Below are 13,345 nucleotides of genomic sequence, written 5' to 3'. Positions count from 1 at the left end.
TCGATAAATGGCAGGGTAAGGTTTATCCATGCAGCTGAGTTTAATTCATAACTGATGCATTTAATTATTGGCTGTAAAATCTTTACACAAATAATTGTTTGGATTTACTTCTGATCAAGACACAATCATACATATATAAAATCATAATCTTGAGTTAGAGATTAAGAAAGCGTACAGTTCAACTCCATCGATTCAATATCGACAGCAAACGACGATTAAGCCTGAGACCAACTTCCATGATCCACTAGCTTAACGCTCTCACAGCCCAGAGAACTTGACCGATGGGACGTCTACCTTTACCACGTATTCAAGAGGCAGAATACGCTAGGGTTTTCTAATAGCTAGGGAAAGAGGGGTTGACCTCTATTTATAAAGAGTGCCTACCCATCAGAGGCCAATAGTTATTGGGCCTTACTTATCCACACACACAATATTTAATATTAGGCCTTTTATTTATCCACCACTTGGGCCACGTCACTATCCTTTCAGGCAATAACCAATTAACATAAGTCCAAATTCAAACACTCTCTCACTTGGACGCCAACATTAATTGAGGACAAGAAAACAATTTTAAAACTTTTGAGTTTTAAGAAAATTATTTTGAAAAAAGATTATAGACTCTACAGTGGCCACACTACTCACATAGCCAAGGATAATCAAGGCAACAAGCAGCAAAACTCAAAGATATCATGAGTTTATGCAATATCCAATTGGAAATAAAAAATAAATAAATTATCATGTTAGTCAATAAGCATAACAAATATAAAATAACACAAGCTTGCATAAAATTAGAATTTATTAAAAGTAATATCTCAGTCAGCAACTACAAAGTAACTCCCACTGACTAAAGCACATCAAAAGACTCTAAAATATACATGTTTTTAGCATGTTCATTAAACACTATTGGCCTAAGACCTTTAGTCAAAGGATCAACCAACATAGATTCTCATTACTTTCTTTGCAGCCAGCCAATGTGTCCACCCAGGATTAGAAGAAAATCTTCCCAACATGTTAACAGCAAATGCAATATCAGGACTTGTACGAACCTGTATGGACATCAAACAACCAACAACACTTGCATATGGCACATCTTTCATGGTTCTCATTTCAACTTTATTTTTCGGACATTGATCTTTACTAAGTTTATCCCCTTTTACAACAGGTGCAACACCAGTTCTATAGTCTTGCATATTGAAAGTTTTAAGAACACTCTCAATGTAGGAACGCTGTGATAAACCTAATAAACCATGTGACCTGTCTCTTTTAATTTCTATCCCAAGAACAAAAGAGGCTTCACCAAGATCATTCATAACAAAAAACCGAGACAAAAATTATTTGATCTCATCATCAAGCCCAAATCATTTGTGGCAAGCAAAATATCATCAACATGAGAACCTTAATAATGAAACTCTCATTAGCTATTTTAAGATAAACACATTCATCAAGCTTATTTTTCACAAATCCAAATTTTGTAATAATTCATCAAATTTCAAATACCACTGCCTAGAGGCTTGTTTAAGCCCATATATGGATTTGTTAAGCTTGCACACTAGATATTCTTTACCAGCTTTTTTAAACCCTTCAGGTTGAACCATGTAAACTTCTTCAAGAAGACTCCCATTCAGGAAAGTAGTTTTAACATCCATCTGGTATAACTCTAGATTAAAATGGGCCACAAGAGCCACCACAACTCTAAAAGCATTCTTGGATGAAACAGGAGAATATGTTTCTTTATAATCAGTACCTTCTTTATGAGTTCAACCCTTAGCAACCAACCTTGCTTTATAATGGTCTATGTTTCCCTTGGAGTCTCTTTTAGTTTTAAACACCCATTTGCAACCAATAGGCCTAAATCCTACAGGCAATTCAACTAACTCCCACACTCTATTGTATTCCATGGAGCGCATTTCATCTTTCATTGCCTCGCACCATTTATCAACAAATGGAGAGGAAATAGCTTGAGCATATGATAAAGGATCGACCAGCTCTTCGGTATCACTAAGCTTTCCAGTCACATACACGATAAAATCATCAGAGATAGCAGACTTTCTTTCTCTTTGTGACCTACGGAGTGGTTCATGGTGAACATTTTGCTCGGGAACTATGGGATCTGCATCGTTGTTTCCTTGATTCTCCCCCTCATGAATAGGTTGGTTTACCACCTTTTCATGTACAACAGGAACAGGGACAATGACTTCCTTCTCTTTCAATACAATTTCCTTACCACATAAACAATCACAATCACAAACATCATGCTCAAGAAATTTTGCAATAGACTCAACGATTCTAGTGCCACGCCCAGGACAGAAAAACCTAAAACCTTTAGAGTGATCAGAATAGCCTATAAAGAAATAACTGGTAGTTTTAGGATTATTTTTCTTTTCTGTGGGTGAATAAATACGAACTTCAGTTGGACATCCCCAAATGTGAAAGTGATTCAAGCTAGGTTTTGGGGTTTTCCATAGTTCAAATGGAGTTTTCAAGACACATTTTGTAGGAACTCTATTAAGGATATAGTTAGCTGTTTTAAGGCTTCACCCCAAAGATACTCAGGTAGCCTAGTCCTTGACATCATACTTCTCACCATTTCCATTACAGTACGATTCCGTCTTTCAGCCACACCATTCTGCTCAGGAGTACTTGGCATGGTATATTATGCTACTATCCCACATTCTTGCAAAAATAAAACAAAAGGCCTCATACATTGACCAGACTCATCATATTTTCCATAGTACTCACCACCACGGTCAGACCTCACTATCTTAATGGACTTCCCAAGTTGTTTTTCAACTTCAGTCTTATAAATTTTAAATTTATTAAGTGCTTCAGATTTTTCTTTTAAAAGATATATATAATAGTATCTTGAAAAGTCATCAATAAAATTAATAAAATACCTATGATTAGTGAAAGTAGGTACATAAGGTCTACTAATATCAGTATGAATAATTTCTAAGAGTTCAGAGCTCCTAGTGGAACCCTTTCTCTTGACCTTGGTCATTTTACCCTTAACACAATCCACGCAAGTTTCGAAATCTTTTGGATCAAGAACAGGTAAAATATTTTCCTTTACCAATCGTTCAATTCTTTCTTTAGAAATATGACCAAGACGCCTATGCCATAATAGGTAAGATGTTTTACTCATAGCAGACCTTTTGTGGGCAATATTTTCAACATGTATTGCAGAAAAAGTTTCATTCAATACATTCAAGCGATATAGACCATCACTTAAAAAGGCATCAGCAACAGCATGTGAATCATAGGAAATTTTAATAATACCATTACTTTGTTGAAATGAATAACCAGCTTTGTCCAAAAGAGAAACCGAAACTAATTTCTATCTCATAGACGGTACAAAAACAGTATTTTCTAACAAATACTAGAATTATTTTTAAAAGGTAAAATAGATGTCCCTATAAACTCTACTTTTGCTTTGAGCCCATTGCCCACAACAACACTGGTTTCATCCTCTTTTGGCTTCCGTCTACTTACTAGATCCTGCAAGTCATTGGTTACATGAACAGTTGCACCACTATCCAACCACCAAGAATTTAAAGAAACATGAACAAGACTAGTTTCAAAGCAGACAAAAGCCAAAAGATTACCTGATTTCTTTTTCAGAGGACAACCAGCTTTCTTATGACCTACTTGTTTGCAATCCCAGAACATGATTTCTTTCTTAATTACAGCTTGAGGACCAAGAGGATTATGAGACTCACCTTGATTAATACTAGGCTTATTAGTATGACTACTATTACCACCTGGATGATGAGACTGACCATGTTTCCTTTTGTGAAATTTGGGGCCACCTTTTCTTTTATAAGAGGGATAAGCAGCTGACCTAGATGAACTAACAAAGTTTACTACACCCTCAACATTCTCCTTTTGGATCCTCCCTTCCTCTACCACATAAACAGTAATAAGCTCATCAACATTCCACTTATCCTTTTGTAGGTTGTCTTAAGTTAGTTAAACTGCTCAGGAAGGGACTTTAGAGATTGGTGAACAAGAAAATCATCAGTAATAGTTACACCTAAATTGTTCAGTTAGGTAGAAATGTTAACCAATTTCATAATATGATCACGGACACTACCTACAAGGTCATACTTAATGGTGGACAAGGAATAAATCAGACTACCTATCTCAGCTTTGTCAGTTTCTAGGAATTTCTGTCCAATGGCACTCAGAAAATCTTTTGCATTTCCATTATCCTTAATTGCACCCTTTATGTGATCAGAAATGGATCTCTTCATGATCATAAGGCTCAATTTATTAGCCTTCATCCATTTCTCATACTTAACCTTTTCATTAGCAGTGCTAGTAGTCATAGGTTCAGCAGGTTTTTGTTCAGTCAATGCAAAGTCCAGGTCCATCAGACCTAACACTGTTTCAACATCCTATTTCCACTTCTTGTAGTTGCTACTAGTCAGAGTTTCAATGGAATTCAATTGAGTAGTTATGTTGTTAACAGCTGTATAAGCAAACAACACAAAATTAGATAGAATTATGGGCATGCGTATATAAACCAAAATAGTCAAAGACATCAATTACATCCCTCCTTTGGGTGGAAGATGCAACTGTCTCCCCTTTAAAAAAAATCAAGGATTCCAAGGCATTCATTGCATCCCACCTTTAGGCAAGAGATACAAAACCTCCTCCCCCTATTATCCAAGACCAAAAGTACAAGGCATACATTGTGTCCTTCTTTTAGGCAAGAGACACAAAACCTCCTCTTACATCAAATTATCCTTATTTATTTATTTTATATATATACATGAGAATCCAAGATATTAAGATTCATCCTTTGGGTTGAAATACAATATTTTATCTCACAAATTCATTTGGTGTCACTAGTATCAAAAAGATAAACCTCCAACACTAGCGTATCACTCTGTTAAGGATAATTTATACATGTGCATTAAGAATATTTTAATGACTCAAATAAACAGATCATTTTGGTGAAACTATTTATTAATCATAATTCTCAATCCACATATATTATATTATTTCACATGTATAAGATTATTAAGAATTTTCAATGACTTCAAATAAATAGACCACTTTGGTAGAACTATTTATTAATCATAAATTCTTATTTAAGTAGTACCATATACATGTGAATAAGCCCGTACACGATTGAATTGTTCAGTATCATTTTTTAGTTGAATTCCATACTTCGTGTACAAACAAAACATTAAACACAGACTTTAATACAATTGTTATATTGGACATGAACAGAATATCCTTCGATAAGACAAAAAGAAAATTGATCGCCAATTATATACCAAACCGATCAAAGTTGTAGCTTTCCATGTAAACATGGCAAGATCTAATTTTTATAAAAGGAATTTTTTATTCCAATATCACATCTAATTCAATACAAATCACATGAGACAAAATTAAGTAAAGGAATCTTTCTATTTCTTTACAAAATAGGAATAATTCAATTAACTAAGCCACCTAGGGCTTCTGACCGCCGCCAGTAATTTGTTATTATCAATCACAAGTCCACATATAAAAATCAGAATTCTTTAACAAATAAGGGACTTTAACCCCTTTATGATGTTAGCAACAACATAGAGATTAGATGATTTTTCGGTAAAAACAGTGTCGAACTATCGTCGAAACTTATAACAATTATTTTTCGTTTAAATTCAAGATTAATTATTGATCTTAATCCCTGACTATGGTGGCTCTGATACCAACTGTAAGATTATTAAATCGCAGCCATAGTAGAGATCAAGACACAATCATACAAATATAAAATCATAATCTTGAGTTAAAGATTAAGAAAGCGTACTGTTCAACTCCATCGATTCAACAGCGGCAGCAACGGCGATTACGCCTGAGACCAACTTCCACGATCCACTAGCTCAACGCTCTCACAGTCCGGAGAACTTGAGCGATGGGACGTCTACCTTTATCACGTATTCAAGAGGCAGAATACGCTAGGGTTTTCTAATAGCTAGGGAAAGGGGGGTTGACCTCTATTTATAAAGAGTGACTACCCATCACAGGCCAATAGTTATTGGGCCTCACTTATCCACACACACAATATTTAATATTAGGCCTTTTATTTATCCACCACTTGAGCCACGTCACTATCCTTTCAGGCTATAATCAATTAACGTAAGTCCAAATTCCAACACTTTACACAACTAACGGTTGGATTCACCGTTTGTTTTTTTAACTAGTATACATAAAATATACACATTATACACCTATTATGAATATATTATATATAAATTATATATTATCCGTTGATTATTTTTAATTTAAACGGTAATGTTAATTCTTTCATATTAAATCAGCCTCAGTTTGATTAAAGAGCTTAGATTTCCAAAATGGGAGATTTCAGTGGAACGGACAGAATATCAAAAGGAAATTCAGCAGTAGCTTTACACGTTGAAATGGAAAGGATAGATAAGCGTTGGAATCGTGAGCAAATAGAAAAAGAACAATGTGGGGGGGAGGGGGGGGGGGGGGGTTTGTCCATGTTCTGATCACGTGTTGCTGCCTCGCTATAAAGAAATCAGTTAAATTATTACAGGAAGAAATTCTCATGTAAATCCACACCTAATAAAATTTCATGTAAATTTTTGAGTAATTAACTCGCCAATTAAATCTGCAGGAAAATATTTTCAGCTAAATATACGGCTAACGGAATCCCTGTAAATTTAACAAATCCTCATGTAAATTTACCGAGGTATATTCGTGCTTATCTTTCACGGAAATATTTTTAAACTTGCCTTTTTGGATGTACCGAGAATTTACTTGGGAAAGTCCAAGGGAGTATTATTTTTCGCGATCAATAGAACCAAAATTTTAACTCAAAAGATATTAGAACTTTTTTGAATAAATCAATCAAAAGTTAAATATAATAAATTCCAGATCAATGAACTAAACAGAATAAATAGTATATAAAATGAAATAGATATAATCGATCTTATTGAATTTCGTCATTGTGGCTCCCATCCATTAATCAATGGGAGAGGTAGTTTTACATGTTTTTCTGGAGATTACTCCCTCCTTCTGAAGATTACAAGAAGAGAACTTATAGGAGAGGATCGAAAAGAGAGCCCATCTATCGAAAGTTTTCCCCTACTATATATAGTTAAGGCTAGGGGTGTTCATAAAAATCCGAAAAACCAAACCAAACCAAACCGACCAAAAAACTCGTTATTTTTTGGTTTTGTTTTGGTTTTGAATTTTAAAAACCGATCAAATTTGGTTTAATTTTGGTTTTAATCAGAAAAAAACCGAACCAAACCGACTATATGAGTAGCTATTTCAAATTTATTATTACGCCTATATATATGTATATTGTTATACAAAATTTCAAAATATTTATGGTAAATGTTAATAGTTTGCACTTTTAATATAGTTCTTTATCTTTACATTCTAGTTTGATTGGTAGGTTTCTTTTGTTTAGTGTAAGATTCCATTTCGTGTTAAAAATAACATATTTTAATTGAGTCCTTAAATTATTCATCATTGATTCAATTATCATCAATATATTTTGGTAAATAATAGATTTCTCAAAGGGTAATTGATTTGATAGCGTTACATTGAAAATGTGGCCGCCAGAATATGTGTTTGGTAGTGTATGTCTTATATTTAAAAAAAAAATCGACAAATAACTGAAAAAACCAAAAAACCGACATAAACCGAATTGAGAAAAACCGACTTAATTGGTTTGGTTTGGTTCTAATATTTGAAAAACCGACTTACTTAGTTTGGTTTCTTTTTAGGGAAAAATCGATCCAAACCGAATCATGAACATCCCTAGTCAAGGCACCTTTGCAATTTACTTGGTCCGACACTCTCTTACACCAGGTGTGCCTTGGCCGTCCTTTAGAATTGCTCCTCTGACTCGACGGGTAACAAGAGAGCCGGATGTAGAGTGGGCCATGTCGTCTTTTACTGCCCTGTCGCTTGGGCGGGACGTTGGTCAGCTTGGATGTGATGGTCAGATTTTGACCAATACATTTAATCCCTCCGTCTGTCGAGGTCGTCCTCTGTTGGGCCTGGAAGACGGATCATGATTGCGACGAATTCGAGCGAAATCTGACTTCTCGCTCCTTAGTTACATTACTTAGGTTTCAAGTGAGATGACGGCGTTCTTTCGATACCCTTGGACCGTTGCCACTGTTTCAGAACCGAAACGTCGTTTGGTATCAAAGCGTTATTTCATGGTTGCCGCCATTATGACACACGTTCCTGGGGAACTGAAATGTTTCATGCCCTATCAAATTTGATTAGCGACTCTTGGGTTTCGTGCTTGGGGGATTTGTGTCTCTTATAAATAGAAGGAACTCATCATTCGATTGACACACTTCTTTGCCTTTTACTCGAAAGAATTCTGCAGATATACTTTCTTCCTGATACTCTGAGTTTTCGTTTGCCCTCAGTTAATTGAAAATTTTCATCCTTTCTTTGCGTTGTCTTTTTGCCGCGTCATCTTGACAAAATGGCTAGTGATTCCTCACGCACCGATCTCCCTGTCACAATTCCGGCACCGAAAAATATTGCTCAGGACACTAGGGGGCAGAAGAGGTGGAAGACGAGGAGGTCCCGTCGGTAGTTGAGATTTTGCCTCGTCCTGGGAGAGAATTAACCGACTTCAGTAGTCACGCCGGGGCGGAGCCGGAGCCTGTCCCTTCTGTTATGAGAGAAGAAGACATTGCAGAGTTGAAAGCCAGGTGGGGGATCCCCGGTTAAGTCGACATGCAACCGGCGATAGGAAACGACATAGTTCATTCTGACCGCCCTGGGTACTGCATGTTTTACGCCTACCCCTTTCTTATTGGATACACACTTCCTCTCCCTCTCCTAGTGGTAGACTTCTGCTGTTTTTATAAGGTATGCCCCACCCAACTTTCGTCGTACCTGTACAAGTGTTCCTTATGTTGCTCAAGTTTGCGGAACTCGCCAGTCGTGAGATCACCTTGGATCACATGCTCAATATCTTCTCCCCTCAGCTTATCTACGGCACGATGCTTCACATGCGTCCTCGGGGGTCGAAGAGTCTGGTGGTGAAAATGGACGAAAGGGCTAACCATCGTTTCTATGAGAATTATTTCTATGTGCGGACTGAGCTCATTGTGGCGGATCTAATGGGGTTCCCTGAGAAATGGAACTTTGCACGTAAGTTTCTTATGCTTTTAGTCAGAGATATACCCGACCATTTTCCGTTACAGTACTAAACCCTGTTATGTCTCTGCAGCCGAGAAATTTCCGCCTCCATCTGTCGAAGGTATCCACGAGTGGGTGAGCGCCATCCTTCCCCATACGGTAGGGGTTCGCACCTGGTCGGCCTTTTATGAAAAATTTGGACGCAGGTCCCTTGTTGGTGAGATATCGTTTGTCGATTTGATGAATGAGGTGGCCGCTATGGGTTTGAGAGTACGCTCCCCTCGTCTTTTAAACTTTTCCCATTTTTCTTGTTGATATGGCTTTAACCCACCTTCTCGTTTTTCAGACGTACATGGTGGAAGTGGAGAGTATGCGCAGGGCCGACATTCGGGCCAAGCTTTTCTTGAATATGTTGGAAAAGTATCGACGCTATCGCGACAAGTGCCGAGAGATGCACGAGCGACTGAGGGAGAATCCTGGTGCTTGATCCCTCAGCGAGGAATTAAAGAAAAGAGATCAGCAGTTGATGGAGGCCATTCGCAGGAACAGTGTGCTCGAAGAGTAGCTTCGCGTGAAGGATGAAGAGCTCGAGGTGGGAAAGGGGGTGGCTGCAGAGTGTGACTATCTGCAGGGGAGGATGAGGTCAATGCAGGCCGAAATGGAACAGAACCTTATCAAGGCCGAGGCGATGAGTGCAGAGTGGATGGGAAAGATGGCCGAGTTGGAGAGAAAGGTCATCGGGCTGGAGAGTATCGAGAGTGCCTGGTCTGCGGCTTCAGCAAGGGTGGCGGCCCTGGAGAACACTATCTGTGTCCTCCAATCTAAGCAAGAGTCGGAGAGAGAGACGACAACTCTAATGGAGGCGAGGCTTAATGAGCGCATTGGTGAGATCGATCAAGAAGCTTTGACCTTAGGAGATTAGGTCGCCACCCTCAAGGCTGAAAAGGAGCGACTGTTGGCTCAGATTGAGTCTTCCTCTACCGTTGTTCCCCACCGCCTACACGAGCTTTGGGTTCATGCTGAAGCTCAGCGGGATATATACAAGAGTCTGTGGGAGGCGGGCAATATTACTGAGGCCGCATATGAAGAAGCACGAGCAAAGGCGTGGGAGGCCCGTGTCAACTGTGGTTATGACTCTACGACTCTGGAGGTCGAAGAGGGCGCGGATGATGAGGGAGAGCTTCCCGGAGATGATGGTGGCGGTGATGACGCCGAGTGAAAGAATGTTGTCTTAGTCTATTTTTTGTTTTTTTATTCATCATAGATTGTTGTTGATCCTTTCTCTTTTTTTATTATTGTCTTGGGCCGTATGAAATCTGCTGTCGTTAGCGCGGTGACCTTGTATAAAGAAGAATTTTTTCGTTGTTATTTGCCTCGTACTTTATCTTTGTTTTCGCTTTTTTGTGACTTTGGCGCGAGATGAATTCCCGTATGGAGAGGACCGGTCTTTTCTTCCCTTTTTGTTTACTGACGGTGCTTGGCCTTAGATATATTTCGAACTTTTCCCTTTGGTGATGGATCATGGCTACAAAGGGTGTTATTTCGAACTTATCGAAATAGTAACCTGTCGTCATTCGATCGAGGTCGAACTCTTCTTTTTGGCAAAGGCCCTTGGCCTTAAAGGGTGTTATTTCGACCTTATCTAAATAGTAACATGTCGTCGTTCGATCGAGGTCAAACTCTTCTTTTTGGTAAAGGCCCTTGGCCTTAAAAGGTATTTCGAACTTATCAAAATAGTAACCCGTCGTTGTTCGATCGTGGCCAGACTTCTTCTTTTGGCGAAGGCCCTTGGCCTTAAAGGGTGTTTCAAACTTATCGAAATAGTAACCCGTCGTCGTTCGATCGTGGTCGAACTCTTCTTTTTGGCGAAGGCCCTTGGCCTTAAAGGGTATTTCAAACTTATGGAAATAGTAACCCATTATCGTTCGATCGTGGTCGAACTCTTCTTTTTGGCGAAGGCCCTTGGCCTTAAAGGGTATTTCGAACTTATCGAAAAAGTAACCCGTCGTCGTTCGATCGTGGTCGAACTTCTTCTTTTGGCGAAGGCCCTTGGCCCTAAAGGGTGTTATTTCGAACTTATCGAAATAGTGACATGTTGTCGTTCGATCGAGGTCAAACTCTTCTTTTTGGCGAAGGCCCTTGGTCTTAAAGGGTAGTTCAAACTTATCGAAATAGTAACCCGTCGTCGTTCGATCGTGGTCGAACTTCTTCTTTAGGTGAAGGCCCTTGGCCTTAAAAGGTATTTCGAACTTATCGAAATAGTAGCCCGTCGTCGTTCGATCGTGGTCGAACTTCTTCTTTTGGCGAAGGCCCTTGGCCCTAAAGGGTGTTATTTCGAACTTATCGAAATAGTAACCTGTCGTCGTTCGATCGAGGTCAAACTCTTCTTTTTGACGAAGGCCCTTGGCCCTAAAGGGTGTTATTTCGAACTTATCGAAATAGTAACCTGTCGTCGTTCAATCGAGGTCGAATTCTTCTTTTTGGCGAAGGCCCTTGGCCTTAAAGGGTATTTGGAACTTATCTAAATAGTAACCCGTCGTCGTTCGATGGAGGTCGAACTCTTCTTTTTAGCGAAGGCCCTTGGCCTCAAAGGGTATTTCAAACTTATCAAAATAGTAACCCGTCGTCGTTCGATCATGGTCGAACTTCTTCTTTTGGCGAAGGCCCTTGGCCTTAAAGGGTGTTATTTCGAACTTATCAAAATAGTAACCCATCATCGTTCGATCGTGGTCAAACTCTTCTTTTTGGTGAAGGCCATTGGCCTTAAATGGTATTTCGAACTTATCGAAATAGTAACCCGTCGTCGTTCGATCGTGGTCGAACTTCTTCTTTTGGCGAAGGCCCATGGCTCTAAAGGGTGTTATTTCAAACTTATCGAAATAGTGACCTTTCGTCGTTCGATCGAGGTCAAACTCTTCTTTTTGGCGAAGGCCCTTGACCTTAAAAGGTATTTCGAACTTATCGAAATAGTAACTTGTCGTCGTTCGATCATGGTCGAACTTCTTCTTTTGGTGAAAGCCCTTGGACTTAAAGGGTATTTCGAACTTATCGAAATAGTAACCCGTGGTCGTTCGATCTTGGTCGAACTTCTTCTTTTGGCGAAGGCCCTTGGCCCTAAAGGGTATTATTTCGAACTAAACAAAATAGTAACCCGTCGTCGTTCGATCGAGGTCGAACTTTTCTTTTTGGCGAAGGCCCTTGCCTTAAAGGGTATTTCGAACTTATCGAAATAGTAACCAGTCGTCAGTCCCAGTTTTTGGAGAATCAGACATCCTCTGGGGGAGTCCCAGTTCGTTTGACATTGTTTGCATTAGAGAGTGTAACATCGGAGAGTACGAAACGTTGTTGTTTCGCTTATGTTCGCTCTGCGCACACATTGCAGTTTCCTTGTCTGATTCCTGCCTTCCGGCTTGGAGGTGCCACCGGCGGGCGGTATTTCGATCGTCTTGTGGTAGTTTCTCATTTTTAATTGAGATGTTTCTTTGCTTGCTCGCCCGCACGGCATTTGTGTTCCTGCTTGAGCAAAGAGCAGAAGGTGAGTTAAAATGATAATTTCCTTAACCTCATCCGATGGACCAGTGAAATGAGAGCAAGTTTGTAAAGTTGCTCGTTTTGTTTGGCATTTCGATGGTTGATGAGGCGAGGATTTCTGAAATCAGTGACTCTACTCGGCTTTCCTTCCCCTTCTATGATGCGCCTTTGTTCTGCGTGGGTTGGGTTTTGCCTTAGCGCTCTTTTCAGTGGATAATCGTGTTTCTTGTCTTCGATCTGGAAGAGACTAGGAAATTTCACTAAGAAATCCCCACAGACGGAGCCAAATCGTTTGCCTCAAAAGATATTGGAACCTTTTTGAATAAATCAATCAAAGAAAATGAAGGGGTAAATCTTAGTCAAACATAATAAATTTCAGATCAATGAGCTAACATAATAAATAGTATATAAGATGAAATAGATATAATCGATCTTATTGAAATTCGTCATTGTGGCTCCCATTAATCAATGGGAGAGGTAGTTTTACATGTTTTTTTGGAGATTACTCCCTCCTACTGAAGATTACAAGAGGAGAACTTATAGGAGAGGATCGAAAAGAGAGCCCCTCTATCGAAGGTTTTCCCTTACTATATATAGTCAATGCACATTTGCAATTTACTTGGTCCGACGCTCTCTTACACCAGGTGTGCCTTGACCGTCCTTTAGACATTGATCCTTTTGA

General features: G+C 39.1%; 1 protein-coding gene across 1 annotated transcript; it reads right to left on the bottom strand.

Annotated features, from left to right (window-relative positions):
* Positions 1-929: 929 nt before the first annotated feature.
* LOC142181966 (uncharacterized) lies at positions 930-4,370 on the bottom strand. Its single transcript, XM_075255686.1, has 6 exons — positions 4,062-4,370; positions 3,424-3,942; positions 2,895-3,334; positions 1,777-2,313; positions 1,565-1,692; positions 930-1,291 (listed from the first exon to the last, which is right to left on the bottom strand). The coding sequence occupies exons 1-6, from the start codon at positions 4,368-4,370 to the stop codon at positions 930-932; spliced, it is 2,295 nt and encodes a 764-aa protein (XP_075111787.1).
* Positions 4,371-13,345: the final 8,975 nt, after the last annotated feature.

The sequence above is a fragment of the Nicotiana tabacum genome, chromosome 6 (assembly GCF_000715075.1).
Source record: "Nicotiana tabacum cultivar K326 chromosome 6, ASM71507v2, whole genome shotgun sequence".
NCBI classification, from domain to species: Eukaryota; Viridiplantae; Streptophyta; class Magnoliopsida; order Solanales; family Solanaceae; genus Nicotiana; species Nicotiana tabacum.
This window is presented reverse-complemented; position numbering and strand designations above follow the sequence as displayed.